Source organism: Hydra vulgaris, chromosome 10, assembly GCF_038396675.1.
Source record: "Hydra vulgaris chromosome 10, alternate assembly HydraT2T_AEP".
In the NCBI taxonomy this organism is placed as follows: Eukaryota; Metazoa; Cnidaria; class Hydrozoa; order Anthoathecata; family Hydridae; genus Hydra; species Hydra vulgaris.
This window is the reverse complement of record NC_088929.1, coordinates 28,726,885-28,749,667: the sequence shown is the minus strand read 5'-3', so window position 1 is coordinate 28,749,667 and position 22,783 is coordinate 28,726,885. Positions and strand designations below refer to the sequence as shown.

Genomic DNA, 22,783 nt, shown 5'->3' with positions numbered 1-22,783 from the left:
ATATATATATATATATATATATATATATATATATATATATATATATATATATATATATATATATATATATACACACAATATATATGTGTGTGTGTGTATACTATACAAATATATTTATATTTATACATATTTGTAAAATATGACAAATATATTTTATGTATTTGAGAAATAATTATAAGAAATCTTTTAAAAAAAACATTATCTTGTTATAATTATATATTTTTTTTCTTGTTATAATTATATTTTTTATATATTTTTTTTTTTTCACCGCAAATTTCACCGCGAACGGACGTGTTTATAAGAGCGTTTTAAAAAGTTATAATAATGGCGAAAAACTTTACACCAGCACAACTTAAAGAAATCCTTGAAAATCATGAGAATACTATGATGAAAATTTTTAATGATCGGATAGAAAAAATGGAAATTAAATTTAATAACTTAAAAGATGAAAACTTTACGTTAAAAAAAGAATTATCTGAGGTACAGAAAGCTGTTGAATTTATAAGCAAAAGCTATGATAAAATAATAACTGAACTTACAGAATTAAAAAAAACAGAGTCGAAAAAATCACCAGATATAAGTAATATTGAAAATGGAAACAATAACATAGAAGAGAAAATAGCAGAACTAGAAGACAGAAGCCGTAGAAACAACTTGAGATTTGTTGGGATTGAAGATAAAGCTAATGAAACTTGGGAAGAAAGTAAACAAAAAATCAAAGAATTTCTCAATACGAAACTTAATATACAAGAAAATATTTTAATAGATAGAGCCCATCGAGTTGGAAAAGAAACAGGAAAAAACAGATCAATAGTTGTTCGATTTCACAACTACAAAGACAAAGCCCTAGTGTTAAACAAATATACGACGATGAAGCTTTGGAACGAGCGGTTGTACGTTAACGAAGTCTTTAGCAATTTTACAATGAATTTGCGAAGAAAGCTTTTCAAATAAGCGAAGGAATTGCGAGCGAAAGGTAAGTTTGCTAAAGTAACTTACAATAAATTGATTACGCGTGACCTATAATTATAAAGGAATTCTTTTAATATTCTATAATCAAATTTAAAAACAAAAATGGATGACTACGAATCCTTTACTTTTAATTTTCATGATATTTACTTAAAATCAGATCTTAATTCAGATCCAGATGTCAATTTTTTTAATGATGTGAACACACGTCGCTCTTATCTTTATCCCAATAAGTTAAAAGAATTTCTTAGTAAAAACGGCACTGAAAATCAAAAAATCAGAATCCTTCACATTAATATTAGAAGTCTAAATAAAAATTTTGAAAAGTTTTGTGATTTTTTAGATAAAACTGAAAATATTTTTAATATAATTTGCTTAACAGAAACATGGATTTCTTCGAATGAGTTTAAAAATAATTCTATTTTCCATCTTCCAGGTTTTGAAACAATTTTGTTAGAAAGACAAAGAAATAAACGGGGTGGAGGAGTTCTGATTTACGTTAAGGAACACATTGTATATCACATTAGGAATGATATGTGCGTTTCTGACGGTGATAAAGAAATCGTAACTATTGAAATTTTAAACAATAAAAAAAAAAGTCTTAAAATCTTAGTTTCTTTTTACTGCGTAATATATCTCAATCTCAATATTTTTCTCAATATATCTCAAATAATTCCTGTTTCTTATGAAATAGCTGAATTATATTTGCACAATCTAACATCATGTGCAATCCTGTCCGCTTTCTCTATGCTATCTTTCTAACACGATTACTTCCATCTTTTGCTCTTAAATAACTTCGTTCTTCCAAAACTCACTTTACTCTCGGCCGTAAAGCGGTTATGACGCTCCTTCTTGGGGGGCTGAACATGTCTTTGCGTGCCTTGGTATGGTGGTCTCTGTATGTAGCTGCCGGAGGAGAATAAACCACAATACCTTTTTACAGCGTAATATCATTCACAAAGGTAGCAAAGAAAACAAAATTACTTTTATAATTGGAGATTTCAACATGAACTGTCTAATTTATAGTAAAGATGAAAAAGTAAAAAGTTTTTATGATGAAATATTTATGGCAGGAGCTCTTCCTTTAATTAATCGCCCTACTAGAATATCCAAAACTTCAACGACGTTGATTGATAATATTTTTACAACAGATATTTATAATAAGAAATTACAAAAAGGAATTATAAAAACCGACATATCCGATCATTTCCCCATTTTTCTTACAATTCATACTGTATCCTCTAATAACCCCGAAAGACAAAATATAATAAAAAAACGTGTCTTCAACGAAAACAATATAAAATCCTTTCAATATCAATTATCACTTCTGCATTGGAAACATATTAACTTTAGTGATGACGCAAATACAATATATAATAAGTTCTTTGATACTTTCTTCTCAATATACAATGCAAACTTTCCACTTTGTGAACAAATAACAAAAAAAAAAACCTTGAATAGTCCATGGATTACCAAAGGACTTCCTCTAAAATCAAACAGAAACTATATATAAAATATTTAAAAACAAAATCAGATGAAAACCAACAAAAATATAAAAATTACCAACATTTATTTGAAAAAATTCGTAAAAAACTTAAAAAAAATTATTATTCAAATTTAATTAGTAAATTTAAAAATGATTCAAAAAATACTTGGAGAACGTTGAAAGAAATAACAGGAAAACAAAAAACAAATTCAAACTACCTTCCTAAAGTAATTAAAATAAATAAAACAAATATATATGAACCAAACGAAATTGCAAACGAGTTTAATAAATATTTTATTGATATAGGAACTAAATTGGCAAATAAGATTCCTATTACGGAAAAAACTTTTAGTGATTTCCTAGAGCCTATAAATAATTCGCTTTTTATAGATAATTTATATTCTGATTTATCTTTTGATGAGTTTGAGAGAGCTTACAAATCTCTTAAAAGAAACAAAGCTACAGGTGCGGACGAAATAAATGGCAACATAGTCATAGATTGCTTAGAAAATTTAAAATGTATTCTTTATAAAGTGTTCAGGGCATCTATACAGCAAGGTGTATTCCCCGACCAATTAAAAATAGCTAAAGTTACTCCAATTTACAAAGACGGAAAAAAATCAAATATTAGTAATTATCGCCCTATCTCAGTTCTTTCAATCTTCTCGAAAGTTTTAGAAAGAATTATATACAATAGAACATACAATTACCTTAATCTTAAAATAAACTTCTATATAAAAATCAATTCGGTTTTAAATAAAATTGTTCAACTGAACAAGCCATTACACAGTTCATTCGTGAAATTTCCAATTCATTTGGTAGATCACAATATACACTAGGTATTTTCATTGACCTATCAAAAGCATTCGACACGGTCGATCACAAAATTCTACTTAAGAAACTCAAATTTTATGGAATTAATGGCAAATTAATAAAATGGTATAAAAGTTATTTGACAAATAGAAAACAATTTGTTTTCTATGGAGATTATTTTCAAAATGAAAAATTAATTGACATAAAATGTGGTGTTCCACAGGGTTCTATTCTAGGCCCACTTTTGTTTTTAGTCTATATAAATGATTTAAATAAAGCTTCTAACCTCATGAGTATCATTTTTGCGGACGATACTAATTTATTTCTGTCAAACAGTGACATTTATGAGCTTTTTTCAAATATGAATAAAGAACTCAATCACATCTTCAACTGGTTTAAGTGCAACAAGTTAACTTTAAACATTGACAAAACAAAATGGATCCTTTTCCACACATAATTTACCTAAACTTTTCATTGATAAAATTGAAATAAAAAAGGAGTCGGTCACAAGATTTTTAGGCATTTACATTGATGAAAATATTACATGGAAGTATCATATCGACTTTATTTCTACTAAATTGGCCAAAAGTATTGGAATTCTATATAAGGTCAGATACTATCTAAATAAACAAAATTTAATTCAACTCTACTACTCATTTATACATAGCTATATAAATTATGTCAATATTGTTTGGGGAAGTACCTCTAAAAGTAAGTTACGAAATCTCTACCATCGTCAAAAACACGCAATGCGTTTAATATGTTTTGAAAATCGTTTTTCTCATTCTAATATTTTATTTAAAAACGTTAAAGCACTTAACGTTTACGAACTCAATGTCTATAATATTTTATGTTTTATGTTTCGTTGTAAAAGTGAACAACCATTGTTCATTTTTAAAGATCTTTTTACCCATCAAACTATAAACAAATATACTTTACGAAATAATAATTTAATAATTGAACCCTTTTGTCGAACAAAGTTTAATCAATTTTGCATAAACTCTCGAGCACCGTATTTGTGGAACAAAATTGTTGTTCCAAATTTTGATTTGTCAATTTCGTTTTCTGTTTTTAAAACTAAATTAAAAAACTTTATTCTTTCTACTGACAATATATATAAATATTTTTGAAATGTAAAATTATTTTCTGTTTTTGTTTATTCTACATTGTTAATAATTATTAAATCAATTGTATTTTTATTATATTATATATACACGTTTGATATATTTTATGTGGTTCTGACAACAAGATCTTTTGGATCTTCTTTCAGATGCCAAGTTTATATTATAATAACTTAATAAATTCATTAAACTATGTTGGTTAATATTTTGCAACCAAATTGTAAATTTTTTTAAATTTTATTAAGATGCAGCAATACACTATTGAAGTTTTCACTAACAGTTAAACAAAAAAGAATAATAAAGTAAAATATTATCTACAGTTATAAACGTTTACAATGCCACCATTGCTTCTTCCACTTATGCTTCTGTCCCTTCCCCCTCCATAGTCGCTCGGTTTCCTTCCTCCTTGATATCTATTTTCTTCTCTTCCGCCTCTATATCTGTTTTCTTGCCTTCGCTCTCTATATACACTTTCTTCATTTTCTTTTCCTTCACTTCTGCCTCTTTCCCTGCTTTCCCTATACTTACTTTTGTCCCTTCGGTCTTCCAACTTTCTTCTGCTGACATATCTTCCCCTATTTTTATATTTATCTGTCCTTACCCTAGGAACTGAATATGGTGTCAATTTAGGCCATCTGAGTAATGGCCAATCCTTCCCACCATATGCAACCCAGTTCACAACAGACTTATTGGAACATGGTCCTGGATGTTGTGACCTGAAAACTTTATAATCCTCATATGTAAGTTCTACAAGTAAAAACCAATAGAGAAATATTAGGAGTTGTAAGAGTTAATTTGTAAAAAAGATTAAATATAACATATTTCGTTTAAGAAGTCAAATACTACAACAAAATAACAAAAATAAACTTACTGGTAGTTGACACTAGAGACATCACTAAAGGTTATACAAAAAAAGTATTATTCAAATAAGACACATACAAGTAGTATACATTTCATAATTTTTTTGATAAGTAATAACTAAATCCCAAGTAAAAAATTACATAAAACCTTACCAGTGCTAGCCAATGGAGGTATCACTAAAAAGTAATACAAACATAGTGTTTTAAACATATAATACATTTACAAATGTTATGTATTTTATGATGTATTATCTTATCTTGAATCCAGTTAATTAAACAAAACCTTACTAGTAGTTGCGGATGGAGATGTCACTGAAGGTTAAACAAAAAACTATATTATAAATATAAGACACCTACAAATAACATGCAATTTATAGTATTTTCAGAAAGCTGAAACTAATAACCTTACTATTAGTAATACTAATAGTATTGAATTTAGGTATTACATATAAAACATAAAATATTGCAAAAATTTTAATATACTATATAATCTTACCAATGGTATTAGAAGAATTTGAAATTTTATCAAAAGTTGTTGATATGTTACTAAACATAGCTAAATATTATTAAAAATAAGATTATAAACAAAAAAGATACATAAATAATTTGTTGGTAATTTACTTTTAAGTCCTTAAAGTAAATTACGTAAAAAATCATATCTTGTTCAATTGCTCACCTAAGCGCTGCACTAGATCACCTAAGAAAACCAATAAATTTAATTTAACTTCACATTTCAACAAATTTTGGTAATAAACTTTTGATATTCAAACAAACTTTGCTAAAAGGTTTTAAAGCATGAAACCAATATAAATTTAACATCGAATAAAAAAAAATTAAACTAACCAACTGTTTTTTCTAATCGATTTAAATTGATGAAATAAATAAAGTTACAAAAAATGTTAATACAAAACAATTTAAAAAAATGAAAAATACATCTACTAATATTAAATCACTCAAGCAACATCATCATCATATACATAGGCTAATATTAGTGCATAGGACCTTTTTCTTCTAATATTAGTACATAGAATTTAAGTCGATACCTCATCTACTCGCCCACATTATTTATCACATTGTAACAATGGTTGCTAAAAATTATACTTAATCGGCCATTATCTAACAATTCATTGAATACAAAATGATGCCATTATTACTAAATTTGGTAGATTTGTTTTTATCTATATCTATGTTATGTGTTTGTGTGTATATATATATATATATATATATATATATATATATATATATATATATATATATATATATATATATATATATATATATGTATATATATATATACAAATAAAACACAATAGCTAAATGCTAAAATTGAATAAACAAAAAACCAAGAAACACAATAAAATTCACATATTCTCTTATCTCTTTCAGATATCTTTCTTTTTTTGCAAATCTTGTGTTTTCTTTTTGTTCTTTCTTTAGGTATTATAATAATATTAATTCTAAATATTATTTCATTGTTGCATTAAACAACTTTATCTATGTAATCTATTGTACATTAAAACTTTATCTAATGAGTACTTACTCTAATTAAGTATTTATTCTATTAAGTATTATTCTAATTAAGTATTTATTAATTTTTAATTAATTCTAATTAAGTATTTCTAAATTTTTGTAAACATTATTAAAGTACACTACAAATATGTTGTAATTAGATTAAAAATACACTTTAGAACCTGAAGTATAAATTAAGCTTTTTAATTGAAAATTTTTAAATCTAATTTAAAATTTAAATTAAATTTGAAAGTAACATGATTAATGTATGGACTTAAGATGAAGTTTCCGATTGACCCCCTCTACCATATGAGGCGTAAAATTGCCGAAATTACGTACCTTTTTTGTGCATTGTAGTAATGTATGTGTGCATCCGAATAATGCAACAAAATTTGGCAAGAGCTTAGAAAAAAGATATAGAAACAAACGCAAATAGTTTTAATAGTACGCACTACCTTCCTTCGATAGGAATTTAACGAACAATCGACATCAAAAATTTTGATAGCCATTAACTGTATATAGTAGTAGTAGTAGTAGTAGTAGATGCTGTAGCCGCCCGAAGACGACGAGTGTGTGTATTAATAACACACTTAGACAGCCGTGTCAGTATTAATTTTATTTAAAAGGAGCCAATTGTCTAATTGTGCTTTAAAACTGTTTACTGATTTTGCATTAACTACATCTTTAGGTAGTTTATTCCATGGTTTTGTTATTCTGTTAGTAAAGAATGAGTGTCTTAAGTTGCACTTTGTTTTTTCGCGTTCAAACCTGACACCGTTTCCTCTAGATATTTGAAAATCATTAGGCTTGAAACCGTTTAAAAAGTCCACATTTTCAATCTTATTTAATAACTTATAAGTCTGGATCAACTCTCCACGAAGTCTGCGTTCACATAATGGGCTGAGGCCAAGAATCTCCAGTCTTTCCTCGTATTTCATTTTTGCCAGTGTCGGATTGAGTCTCGTAGCCCTGTGTTGAACTTTCTCGAGCAGTTCTATTTCTCCTTTAAGCTGAGGGGACCACACTGGAACCGCGAATTCAATTATTGGGCGAACAAACGTCACGTATAAGACTTTAAGAGTCGGCACATCCAGTTCACAAATGTGTTTTTAATCATTCCCAGCATTTTATTTGCCTTCGAGCTGCAAGATATAATTTGCTGTCTCCATTTCATGTTTGCTGAGAATAATATGCCTAGATCTTTTTGAATAGTAGTTTGTCCTAGGACAACATTATCCATAGAATAATCGTGTTTTGGATTGTTACTTCCATAATGTATTATTTCGCATTTTTCTTTATTGAATTTCACTAACCATTCTTTAGACCAGTCCCAAGCACTGTTTATATCTCGTTGAAGACTGTTTATTTTCTCTATTGAGTTCACATCGATCATTATTTTGGTGTCATCTGCATAGAGCTTGGCTACATTTTGTATTCTATCCGGCAGGTCATTTATGAACAAAACAAACAATACCGGGCCAATTACCGATCCCTGCGGAACTCCGCTGTATATAAATGTAAGTAACTTCAAAAATAGCAAACATAAATAAAAAGTATAATTTTTTCAATTTTTAAAACATATCTAAAGTGATATCGCTCTAACCACTGCGGTTAGAGCTCTTGCTTTATAAGCAGGAGATCGAGGTTCGAAACGAGCTCTGGACAAATTTTCGCGTCACGGTAAGGAAGGAGGCGTGAACTTCCTGGTTAAATGCACTTCCGCGGTGCTCTGTGACAAGACCGTTAGGAATTCTTAGGGCACCTAAAATAAAAATTGAAAAAAAATATATATAATACAAATTCTAAAAAAAAAGACTAGAAAACACGTTGTTACCACAATTGCTTTGAATGGACTTTAGAAAACGTGGAACAGAATTTTGGCACAAAAATCGGTTCCGTAAAACACGGAATTCTACGTACCTAATAGGTACATAGAATTCCGTGTTTTACGGAATATCTAAGATATGCAAGTTAAAGTATATACTTCAATAATACTATTGTATATATTTTTGTATAGTTTAGTATATATAGTATAGTATAGATAGTATAGTATTGATGCAATCATAAGTTAATATAGTATAGATACATCATATAGTTTTGAAGTATGACAATAACTAAATATTATGTTAACTTAACTTATTTAATAAGTTATTGGCATACTACAAAACTATATGATATATCCATACTATGTATGTATATTTTTACAACCGGAAATTTAAGGTGAAAACAAGGTTTATAAAACGGGTTTATCATAAACTTTATGTGGTTCATCTATATTTTCGATAAATATATTGCTATTTTAGTTGTTTTAAAAAAATTTATAGTTGTATTATTCAAATAAATAAATTAACGTGTATCAGTATAAAATTAATATAAAATCACATTTTATTGGCAATAACAAACAAAATCTAAAACCTTTTACAATAATAAAAATGCCATTTTTTAATGTTATTAGATGATATATAGTTACGTCAAACTAAAGTCAGAAAATAGGAAGTTTCTAAAACGCCGAATTCTAAAAAGCCGAAACGCCGAAATGCCGATAAACCTGAATAAAAAGCGGAATGAAAGCAATGAAAAACCGGTAGTCAACCCCGGCATTTTTGTTTAAATTATTGTTTTGAATGTTATTATAAAATTCAAGACATGTAAAATTAAAAAAATAGTGTAGCGATAAGTTTTGTATTGCTATGGCATCTGTGTATCGTATATCGAAGTTAGAGTGATTTGCAGCAATTAAGTAAGTTTAGTGAAATCTGCACAATAAGAGAAAAGTCTATCATTATTGTAAATTCTCTCACTATTATTAAATACCGTCAACTGGGGTGACTATGAACGCTTTTTAAACATTTATGCATCATATAACAATACAGTTAGTCTAACAGCTATTTTTTTTTTTAACAGAACATTATACTATCTAGCTTCCAAAATTGGTTCTTGGCCTGATAAATATTATAAAGTAAATACCTTAATTTTCTTATTTTATACAAGCATATTCGTATTTTTAAAACGGGGTGAGAATGAACAGCCGATTTGGAGTTACTTTGAACACGACATAATGTTTTTATTTCTTAGATTATGAATAGACTAACATGTTGTAAGGCTGGGGGAGGGGGGAATACTGTTAAAGATCAAACAGATAAAAGAAAGTGTATTTTAATATGTTGTAGAGTCTTTTATTTCAAATAAATTCATGTGAAAAAAATTACATACTATGTTTAAAATCTAGTTTTTTCAGCACATTACTATTTACAACAATATTTACAAAGCTGCCTTAAAAAAAACAGACCATCAACTATCACTATCCTCGAAGTTCTTACATGGCTCACACAGGCTGCATATAAAGTCAATTTTTTCAATATTAAGCTTATAATATTGATCTTTTTAATAGAAAAGGCCACAACACTGGAGGTGATAAGGTTTGCTGCATTTGTCGCATTGAATCATTACGTCGTCGCTTTACTCCACCCATTTTTTGTTACAGAAAGCACAGTACCAATCACTATCTTTGTTGTTTTGCTCTGTTGAACTTGATGGCATTGACTCATCTAAACAAAGAACTCTTTTTCCTGGTTCAACCTTTGGACCGCGTGTTTTTCGTATTGCAACTGGATTTGTGCCTAAGCCTAGATTGTTTATCAGAATCTCTAAAACGGATTCGTTAAGAACCATTACAGTGTCTTAACCACCAGATTCTTTATTTTTTTCCAGGAAGTCGTTTTATCACTTCTGTTTTGTTCATGAGGTAGATTCCTGTTGCTCGAAATCCCGAAATTAAAGCTTCTGGTTTCAAGGTGTTTACTAACTTGTTTAAAAGAGTAGGCATGTGTTCTTTTGGAATAGCCCCTTTAATACGACTTTCTATTCTCCACTTTGAAAGTACTGTCCTCCACGACTGCTTTAACCCTCTAAATACAGCAACATCTAGTGGTAGGTAGAGATGGGTTGCATTAGGTGGCATTGTTATGGAGAAAAATGTGAACCCAGATTATCACCAATCAGCAATGTTGTTCCGGTTTTTAAAATAGCAATAGGCAAGAATATCTCCATGAACCATCTGGTAAATGTTCTACCATCAAACCACCCATTAGTGGTGATATCGTATACGGTTCTAGGTGGTCCACCATGAGTCCAACCCTGGTAGAGATTTTTTGCTTTATAAATAACCATAGGCGGCAAAAATTCTCCAACAGCGTTATCAGCAAACATTATACTAGTTAATTGCTTTGAATGTTCCTGTTTGTTTTTAACGCTGTGTTCATGTCCACGACAAACAATAACAGCTTTGGACCCTGGGTTATCTGTTATATTGGTCTCGTCATAGTTATATATTTTTTCTGGAGGTATATCCTTTAACTCTTGGTATAAGTTGGTAAAATAACGGTTAAGGGTTTCTTCATTGACTAAAGCCCTACAATGCTTTACATTGTCAGCAACCCTTTTCGTCAGACAATGCCTTTTCATGAAAGACTGAACCCAATCTACACCAGGCATATTATTTTTAAATATAAAGTCTGTTATTTTCTTTTTATCACAATAACATTTAACTAAAAGTCGAATGTTAAAAGAATCAAGAGGCACCCTCCAATCTGTCATATAAGTAATTGTTTGAACAATTAAATTTTCTGTAGAAATCTCAAGTCTGGTTTGTCCACCATGCTTTTTTGGAACTTGATTTCCAAGTTTAACGTTTTTATGAAGAGTTCCTAGCGGAATGTTATAAGCTTTGGCTGCTTTCCTGATAATAAACCCGTGGTTTTTCACTTTATTTACTGCTGCTTGTAAGTCTTTTTGAGTGTAATTTGTTTTGTAACCTCGGCTATTTTTCTTTCTTTTGTAATTTCGAGGCATAGTTCCTTAAATTATTAAAAAAAAAAACTCGAATTCTTGATTAAAAAATGCTTTTTTTAAATGAGCGAATAATCATTTACAGATAAACTACACCCTCAATTTTGAATTCATTAGAACAATATGTACCTGAACTTGATGTGTAGCAACTTTTATAGTGTTTTGATACGCGCTTCTTAAGGTGGTACTACCCTGTTAAAATCAGCAAAAAGAAAAAAAAAATTTCAAACAGTTTGAACATCATAAATCACAAGAATCACTTTACTTTCCTTCAAAAAATAATAAAAAGTTCTAGAATTTGTATTCAAAGGCAACAAGGTTATTTTCGAACCCCTAGCAACGGCCTTAGAAACCATGACTTAAATTTTGTCAATAGACAAAATGATTTTCTTAAGTTTCCTTTTATAAGAGGTATAAGTCCATTCATGAGAAAAGTCAAAATGTTTCAAAACTATTTTATTCCAAAGAAAGGCTCCTCGGAAAGAACACAAGATTTACCAAAATTTGTATGCGAAAATTGTAGTCGAATAGAATTATCATTTCGTAGATTGTACTTGTTTTTTTCTTTTATTGAGTATAGGTTATGAAAGGAAGAAGGGGAATCGTTGGTTTTACATTTATACATAAAACATAAAATATTATAAACGTTTAACTGATATATATTTGAAATATTCATTTCAAGTAAGAGAGGCCTGGCATGAGTAAAACGGTCTTTAAAGTTTATAAGACGTGCAATGTGTTTCTGTTGACGATGAAGAGGTTCTAGTATACTTTTGTTCACACTACCCCAAGCAATGTTAGCGTAGTTAATATGGCAGTGAATAAAGGAATAATATAATTGAGTTAAAGTATGTTTATTTAAGAAACTTCTTGATTTATATAATATTCCTATAGTTCTAGCAATTTTGTTATTTAGGTTGTTAACGTGGTGTTTCCATTTAAGATTTTCATCAATATAAATGCCTAAAAATTTTGTAATTTTTGTTCGCTTTATTTCAATATTGTCAACAAAAATAAGTGGCGTAATACTTGGAATTAATTTTTTTTTTGAATTTGGGTAAAAAAGCATCCATTTAGTTTTTTCTATATTAATTGATAATTTGTTTGATTTGAACCAGTCAGAGATTTTAATAAGCTCAGTGTTCACATTTCTAAATAATGTTGTTAGATCATTGCTGGTTAAAAAAAGATTAGTGTCATCCGCAAACATAATTGTCATTAAGTTTGAGGCTTTGTAGAGATCATTGATGTATATCAGGAACAGCAATGGGCCTAGTATTGAGCCTTGTGGCACTCCACAAGTTATATTTAATAAATTTGATGATAATGATGAGTCTATTTGAATAAACTGTTTACGATTAGTTAAATAGTTCTTTAGTAATAATAAAGTATTTCCAGTGATTCTATAATGTTCTAGTTTGTTATAAAGAATTTCATGATCTATAGTATCGACTGTTTATGTGTTTGCCCTATTTTCACAATTTTTTCATTGGTTTTGTAAAAAAGTTATTTTGATACAAAAAAAAAAAATAAAAGGTGGTCAACCATATTTTTCTGGATGTTTTTTAATTAGAGATTTTTTTTGCATATGATATTTTTTATTTAAAAGCTGTTTTTCTCAAAATAAATTTTTTCAAATATTTTTAAACTAGAACAACATATCTCAAAAACTATTTACTCTTTTTCTTTGAAATTTTTACAGTTTGTTCATTGATATAGTAGAAAGGGCTGTTAGTAAAATAGTCAAAAAGTAGTTTTTATTTTAGCCAGATTTTAAAATTTTAGATACACCACGGTCCATTTTTAATGATTTTTACAGGTTATTATCTACCATTTTACTTTGGCTCTGTATTTTTAAAAAATTCTATTAGGGGCTCTTCACCAACCATTTAGCTACATGTTTGTAAAATTTAAAGGTTTTATCTCAAATATTACTCAAGTTATTTATGTTCTTGTGACTGCGTGTTTTTTGCTTTTTTTTTTGCTGACTCAGCATTTTTTTGTGAAAAATAAGTAAAAAAATGGTGTTTTTTATTTTAAGTTTTTTAACTACTATCAAAAATTGTTTATCATTTTAAGATTAAGATATAGCTAGATCAAGTTAACAAACTACCCGAACAATGTAACTCATGCTGTTGATATGCGATAAAGAAAAGCCGAAAAAGGAAAATATTTTGCGCAGCCTAAAATTAGGTTCCAAATATTATATTTAATGCAACTAGATCAAAATAACACACAATTTAGATCTATTGTGTGTGTTGTTTCACCTTTTAGTTAACTTGGCACTGATGTTCATAGTCACCCAGCTGTTCATTAGGGGGTTGATTTTTCAACTTTTTTTTTAAAAAATCAATGGGTATATTTTTAAAAGCTGACATTTTTATATTTATTTATAAAAATGTATACCTTAAGACATTTTATTGCAAAAACGTCACCCGTAAATATGAAATTGTAATATGAAAATAAAAAATTGTAAATGTTTTTTAACAATTTTTAATATATAGCACAAAGATATTGTAATTATAATAATTACAATATCATTGGTGTAGCGTGATACAAATAAACAAACATATAAGTATATAAGTTTGAGTATACATTGTTTGAATGCACCCGATGTTATCAATTACTGCAAGCACAAGATTGAATTATTGTCATTAGCAGTCAAGATAAACGTGTTCCAATCAAGGTGATTTTTTGTGTTCATTTTAATTTTGCATGTAACTTAAAATTATTTCAATTTACTTTATATTTCAGAATGTCCAGAATAAGCTCCGAGATAGCTGAAAAACCTGAAAATATCAAAGCCTGGACAAAAAATCTAGTCCACTTTGAAAAATCAAAATCAACAAGATCTCACATACACAAAGTTTTGCAGCCACTTGGCATTATGAATAAAATGCCAAAAGCTTATTCTGTTATTGGTCGGTATAATTACTTATCAAATTTAGAGAAGTCAGTGTATTCCAGATGTAAAATGGTCGGCGCAGAATTATCTGATTTATGTCTTAAATTGAGTTTACCAAAAATTAATGAAAAGTCTATAACAAAAAAAGTAGTAAAAAAGTAATTCTTATTAAGAAATATCATTCTGTTCAAAAATCCAAACAATGTTTTGAAGAAAAGTGGGATTATTTATTTGATATAACCAAAGTGAATGGTAACTGGCTTAGCGATGAAGATAAAGAATTTTATATATTACAGGTGAAAACTGATGGTCAAGCTGGTTATTGCGCATCAAAAATTGTTAAAGTACATCCATCTAAAGCTGGAAAGAAGAGAACTATCATAGCTGAAACAGGTACAGTAGAGGTCAGTGATGACAATAAAGGAGACAATGAACAAGATGATGAGCAAGATTCTGATTATAATCCGCCAGGCCAAAAAACAAATAGAAAATATGAGAACACCACTGTTGCTGTTAACTTAGTTAAGAAGTCAAAACTAAGTATTAGGAGATCAGCAGAAGTTTGCAAAAATTTATCTGAATATGGTGTTAATGTGCAAGCACCATCCAAATCTGGGGTTTATAGAGCTACAATGTCAGAAGCTCAAAAAATGGAAAAGCATATGATTAATCATTTAAAAAATGATGATTGGGTGTTGCATTTTGATGGTAAAAGAATTTCCGGGATTGAGTATCAAGTCTTGATTTTAAAAAATCCAGAAAAGGAGGTCAAGTTAGCCATTTTGAAACTGGGTGATGGTAAAGCTAATAGTACTTACAGTGGAATAGCTGAAGTGCTAGATAAATTTCAACTATGGAGTAGTATTAAAGTTATAATATCTGATACCACAAGTGTTAATACTGGAAGTAAAAATGGAGTTGTAAGCCAACTTCAAAGAGAATTTGAAAAAAAAAATCTTGAACCAGTTCAATTTATTGGTTGTCAGCATCATGTGTTAGACACAATTTTGAAGCATTCCATGAATGAAATTTTAGATGAAGGAAAAAGCTCATCACCAGAAATACATTACAAATTTATTGTAAACCTGCAAAAAAACTATGAAAATTTAAAATCAAACTTTAAGCAAGGTGAAAAAATTTGTAAAGTAAAGACTAATAAATGGAGAGATGATATGGACTTTTTGTTTGAGTTGGTACAAAGTTACCGATTCATGAAGGTGAATGATAGCTATCCGGCTATAAAATTCAAAAGTTTGCCATCATTGAACAATGCCAGATGGAATTCAAAAGCAATCTATGCTCTTCTGGCATATATTTTAAATGAGTCGAATAATAATCAACTTCGCATGGTTTGTGACTTCATTACATAAGCCTGGTCTAATATATGGTTTTCTGACATGCAATACTCAGAACATAATTTTAACAATTTAGAGCAAGCAATAACTTCAACTACAGCCATGAAAACCTTGAAAACATTTTGGTCCCAGGAGCCCAGTCGCATACAAGGAATTCAGAGATCTAATATCTGTGCGGAAAGAGCCATAAAAATTATGCAAGAAATTTATGCAAAAGATATTGACAAGATGAACTTCAGATTTATTCTGCACAACAACTTTTAAATTGCATAAACAATTGATCTTTGTATATTAATGAACAGAAAGTTTTGTAAAAATAAATTGCTATTTTTCTGTTAATTTGTCGATTTTTACGTTATATTTTTTTACTTACGGGGGACATTTTTGAAACTTTATTCAGTAAAACTTTTGTAATTGGTAATCTCATGTAGAATGTCAGATTTTGGCACTATGCCCATGTATAGTTGTAAAAAAATCAACCCCCTACTGTTCATAGTCATCCTCGTTGACGGTATGTGCAATAAGAGAAAAATCTGTTATCACAGCAAGAGTAAATTTTTTGTTGTTAATTTTTTCTATATGTCTCTTTATTCTGTGTTAGTTAATACAGATTAAAGATTAATTAATCTGTGTTTTTTCAATCTGCGTTAGTTTTAATTTTTAACAGAAAAATTTGAAATGAAAGAACTGAAAGTTTCTTTTTTTAGTTTTTTTTAAATTAAAATTTTTAATTACATAATATAAAGTAATCTTTGAAGTATGCCTGTTTCAATAATATAGTTGATCAATCAGTTTGACAAACCTCAAGCACTTTATTTTAATTATATAAGGAAAATGTCATGTGTTCCTTAATTAAGCTGAAACAACAACAAAAAGCAATATATTTACCAGTTATATTTTTAAGACTGTATATATATTTGTTATAAATTATAAAAAATATATATACAGTCTACATTCTAGATGGTTCACTCTCATATAGCCTGGCTAAATAGAGAAGTGATCATAAACAAAGCAAAACATAAACAAATAAACTAAAATAAAAAATACACGCACAGAAGTTTGCAACTAATTGACATTCATATTTATATCTTATATATATTCTTTGGTGATATATTTTTTATCACCAGTGATACAATTGTTGTTTCCATTTATCTTGATGTAGCGATTAGTATTTTAATTTAGTTTTGAGGACATATTTTTTAATGTTGTAAATAGGGACTGTTTTTGATTTATTTTAAAGTTGATTCCAGTCTATTAATGCAGAGAATTTAAAGGAATGTTTACCATAGGGTTTTGTATTATATATTTGCACACTCAGTGCAACTCTACAAGATTTTCTTGTGAGTTCAAAACTAGTTGCATCGCAAAGAATAAACCATTTATTAAGTATTTGAGGTAGCTTTTTGTTTAGGCAGCTATGAATAAATAAGCAATTTTCAGTTTTGATTAAATCACGTAATTTTAAAATTTGTAGTTCGTTAAGAAATGTGAATGTATGGGTACTTTTCGTTAGAAATTCAATTAATCCTGACTGCTTTTTTCTGCATGATAAATAGGCTATTCACTTATGTTTTGATTCCATGATAGAAAACAATATGTGAGGTGAGAGTGAAATGAAGCATAGTAAACAGGTTTTAATGTTTTTTGTTGTATGAAATGTCTTAACTTTGTCAGAATGATAAAGAATGTATTCAACTTATTAGAGATATCGTTATAAGTCCAGGCTAAGCTATTGTCTAGCTTTATACCTAAGTAGTTTACAAATTTTTTGCAACAAAGTTTTTCCCATTTAATTTAATTTTGAGCTGCTGGTCTAATTTTTTTTGGTAACTTTTAAATAATATTAAATCAGTTTTTTTAGAGTTAAGGGAAATTTTGTTGGCATTTAGCCAGTTGCGTAGTTTTTTAAGGTCATAGTTAACGTATTTGTTGATTTTTTTTATGGACTTATTAAAATAGAGAAGGTTTGTGTCATCTGCAAAGGACTCTACAAAATTTTTAAAGCTTTAGACATGTCATTATTATATATTAGAAACAACAAAGGGCCAAGGACAGATCCCTAAGAAATACCTACTTTGATATCGTTTACATTTGAGCTTGCCCCACTAGTGGATACTAATTGAGTTCTATTAGTAAGGAAAGATTTGAACCAGGAGTTTGAAACTCCTTTAACAGCATAATAGGATAGCTTATAAAGTAGGATGTCAACATCTGCAGTGTTAATTGCCTTTTAAAGTTTAATAAAAAATACATCCAAATGTTCCTTCATCCAGAGAATCTTTAATTTTTTCTGTTAGACTTAGTAAAGCAAGTGATGTAGAGTAGTTTGTTTGAAAACCAAATTGCAATTCAAAAAACAGTTTATATCCATCGAAGAATTCATATAAGTGGTTAAACATTAGTCTTTCAAGAATTTTATCAATGTTGGAGAGGAGAAAAATTGGCCTATAGTTTGTCGTAAATAGTTGTAAATCAGTTTTAAAAATAAATATAACTTTGGTAGTTTTTTAAGTTTTCTAGGAAAACACCACTTGAGAAAGAGATATGAAAAATGTTAGAAAGAATTCTTGAAAGTTCTATTTTTAATATTTTTAGAATTTTAAATGATTGCTAAACATATTTATTTTATTGACCGTAAATAGAGTAGTTAGTTTAGCAGCAAACTTCAATTTGTTTAAAAAAAGCTTAAGAAACTTTATTGTTATTATTCAATGAAATCTTTATAAGTATACTAATTTTTTTTTTTTGTTTATTTTTATTTAGAAAATTGACAAGGATTGTAAGCATTGGGAGAAGCTTTGAGTTTTGGAAAGTGCTGTCTATGAAAAAAGGTATGTCCTAATCAATTTATTATAGTAAAACTGTCTAGTAAGAGGAGAATTGAGTTTTAATTGATGAAACACAGTAAAATGAAAAAAGTTTGATAATTGATTTTCTACTAATTTATTATTGCTCTGTTCTTTTAAGAACATTGAGTACTCTATTCAAATTTTCTGTCAACCGTTTCCTTGCTCTATAACTCTATTCTTTTTTTTTTTTCTAGTCACTCCCAACTTAATGGTGGTTGCTTGCAGCCTTATTGGGAGTGAATTAGAATTTAAAAAAAAAATTGGTAGAATACATTTAAAATTATTTGTATATATATCAGGGTGGTCACAGCTCCTCTAAAATCCTCTAATATTGTCTTTTTTTAAAAAATTTTCTCTAGAATCCACTATTATCATCTAAAAATTATTTAAAAATCAAAAATGGCATTTTTAACCCCTGCCCAAACCCAAAAAATGTTGAAACACTGGCGTTAAACCAATATAATTATAATTTGCAATCTTTTAAGTTGTCTTTTAGCTGATGTAACTTTGAAGTTGTGTGAGTGGGCAAGGAATTTAGACATTAAAGTACTTTCCCACAAACTAATCTGGCTTTAGTCAATATACTACAAGAATTAATAACAAAAATAACTTTTAGATGATTACCAATACTTTCTTCCTTTTCTTTCTTTCTTTCTTTCTTTCTTCAAAATGTTTGAAAAATTAATTTGGTAAAATAGGTTAAATACTTTTTGTGTTGCTTTTTAGACAAACCGATACTTTTCTTAATACTTTATATATACTGTGGATGAGTGAAATAAAAACGTTACTTAAGAAGAGTTTTTACTCATTTATTCTAAAGTGTTATCTTATAAGGTATAAAATTGGCAGTAATTTTTATTTGACAATTGCTGTTTTAACAATTTAAACTCAATCATTTAGATTCAATCGAATTTATTCAATAGTAAAAAACGGTTTTAGTCTTCAACGGTTGAAATTATTTTGTAACCTTCAATTCATTGAAATACTGGTTGTCATTGCTCTAGTATAAATTCAGATCGTAGTACAATCTACCTGATGATGGTACTTATATATGTGATAATTAATAAAAGTCAATTAATTTTTAAAATGATCAGATGAATGCTGGCCTTTATTATTTGGCTGATTGTGTATTAAATGTTGTGCATAATTAATGTAACAATATCAGTCTCTTTTTCCAAAATAAAAAATTGGGTTTTCTTATTCTTTTGCAGTTCATTCGTTGTTTTTTTTTTCATTTCTATAGTTATAATATGAGGGTACAGCCTGTACCCTCATATTATATTACCTGTATATGAGGGTACAGCCAATATTTTTTTAATTCACATTTTATATTTGCTTTTATTTCTAAAAATTTAAAATTTTTATAATGATAGAGCTTTAAAATATATTTATTGATTATTATATTATTGTTTAATAACTTAATTGTTTTACCGTTGGTCCTGTCCTCACCACTACATAAAATAAGAGACTACATAGAAATAAATTTATGATTTTAGAAATCCCTGGTGTGGCAGTATAACTCTTACTTGTTTTAGGTTGATTGAGCAAGGGGTTGTCCCGAGAAAATCACCTAAACATGGTAAAAATCCATATTTTCCAGTTCCAAAAAATCAAGAAATTGATACCTAAATATTAACTCATAAAAATGCTCAATATATTAGGAAATCCTATAATATTTGTTAGCATATCATCTAAAAATGATAACATTTGTAATCATTTTTAGACAAAATGAAAATAAATTTTAATTAAAGTTTGCTTTTAATAAACAGCAGCCGTGGCGCAGTGATAAGAATTGTGACTCAGAACCAAGAGGTTTCATGCTGGCTCTAGCTCAATAAATGTCATTGGAAGGGAAGAGAACTTTTCAGCGGAAAAATGGTCTTCCGCTGTTGTCTATGATAAGACCTTTAGGGTTTTTTGGGACATTTAACTAAGTAATAATAACTAAAATAAACTAAAAGTCACTAGCAACTTAAAAGGAAGGGTCGTCCTGCCAAAATTTTAAATGTAGCGCAGTTCCATTTACTGGTTAGGTCTCTCTGTTGACTTAAACCGCCACTGCTCAAATGAGCAAAATAACAGCATTCCAAATACATTCTTTTTTATAGCGCTCAACATTTTTCTTTGATATCTTACTAAAAAAAAAAACATTTTTTTCATTAGATTCTAAAACATAAATGAATTCTAACAAAAAGCCACCTTAATTTTCTATAAATGTTTGTTGTCAAGTTTGCATTTCTAAAGCCTTTGAGCATACTCAAGGTGACTAATCCTTTAATATAATCTTTTTGAGTAAGTACTGCAGAGATGATTTATTAATTAATCCCCCGCGTACTTTAGAACTTAAATGTTACTTTTTTATGTTCAATATAATAATTGATTTAATTCAAAACTAGGATATATAAAAACTCTTTCAAATGTCTGGACCAAAAAATAATAATTGATTTGATTATAATAATTGATTATAATAATTGATTTGATTATAATAATTGATTTGATTATAATAATTGATTTGATTCAAATCTAGGATATATAAAAACTGTTTCAAATGTCTGGACCAAAAAAGCTAAAAGCTACATTTTGCTCTGTCATTTGCAATGTTTCAAAATGTTTTGGTTTGTTTAACATCGCTCACAATAGCATTAAAAAGATTTGTAGAAGACGCTAATTATTGGTGAGGACCTTCAAAGATATCTAACGTCAATGTTGCTCAGTGTGCAAGGATTCATTTTAACAAGAATTTGAGGCCCAGACAGAGTATTTTTCAACTTTGTGGAACAAGAATTGATATCACATAAGATGTTCTCTGCTTGAAGACTAAGCTTGCTTAAAATTCTTGTTGTGTACCGGTAGGTTCTCTTTCACCCAGAAACGATGGACTTTTTATTAACACAGCTTTCTTATAATTATTTATGTGATAATTCGCTTGCTTGATGGGTCACCGTGGTCATTATCAAAACTCCAATTTAAGTTTTCAAATTTTAATTAGGTAATAATTTTTGCGCAAATCTTTTTGACTAAATATGAAATTAGCAAATCAATTCAAAAATAGTTTTATAAAAATTAATTTTTATTACGAAAATTTAAAAAGACAGAAGCGAAAGCCAACTCTGGCTTTTGCTTCTGTCCTTTTAAACTTTCGCATTTACAAATGCTCAATAAAAAATCCGGGGGATACATAATATATTGTAACGTTTATAATGTTTATTATACCCTCAGGGGTATTTGCAAATGGTAAAGATATTCACGAAGACAGTGAGAAAAAACAAATATAGATTTATTATTACAAGCTATTTCGGCAATGTGCATCGTGATAAAGTTTGCGGATTTGGTGTCACAGTACGATGGTTCGGGTGAATTTTCAGAATGGATACAGAAATTGGAACGGGTAGAAAAACTTCAAAAAGTTGACGAGCTGCGCGTGGTGCTCCCCTAATTTCTTTCTGGTGGGGTGTTTGCCGTTTATTAAGGTCTTAGTGATGAGATAAAAGAAGACTACAATGAAGTGAAAAATGCACTGATTACTGCCTTCTCTGCTTTTTCGCTAACAGCATACAAATTCTTCGTAAATCGCCGTCTTAAACAGAACGTTGAAGTATATCTCGCAGAATTTACAAGGCTAAGCAAGCTAATATGATCTCACTTAAGCAACGAGTGAATAAGGTGCGCATTTATTCTCGGATTCCCTGAGGTAGCAAGAAAACAGCTGCAAACTGCATGCTCAACATCAGCCATGTCGCTGTACCAGATCGCTTAAAAATCAAGAAGTTTGGTAATCTTACGTCGCAAAGAATCGTATTTTGTTAGTTGCATGAATCCTGTTGCCATTAGTCCAAGACAGGTTCCTCAAGGACGCGAAAAAAGACCATACCGTTGCGGCAAGGATGGACATATCAGTCAAAACTGCAGCAAAGAAATTAAGAAGAAGAGGTGCTTTGTGTTTGGAATGGACAACCGCCTGGCCCAGCACTGCTATAAAAAGTATACGAACTCAAAAAACATGGAAGGGAAGCCACCCGTTTTTGTGCGAGCGGCTTCCCACAAAATTTAAAACCACCAACTCTCTGC

At 29.0% G+C, this 22,783-nt stretch overlaps 1 protein-coding gene across 1 annotated transcript; it reads left to right on the top strand.

Moving 5' to 3' along the window:
• Positions 1–275: 275 nt before the first annotated feature.
• LOC136085891 (uncharacterized) lies at positions 276–3,328 on the top strand. The gene is made up of 2 exons (XM_065807719.1): positions 276–976; positions 1,406–3,328. The coding sequence occupies exon 1, from the start codon at positions 325–327 to the stop codon at positions 952–954; it is 630 nt and encodes a 209-aa protein (XP_065663791.1). The 5' UTR covers positions 276–324; the 3' UTR covers positions 955–976; positions 1,406–3,328.
• The last annotated feature ends 19,455 nt before the right edge of the window (positions 3,329–22,783 follow it).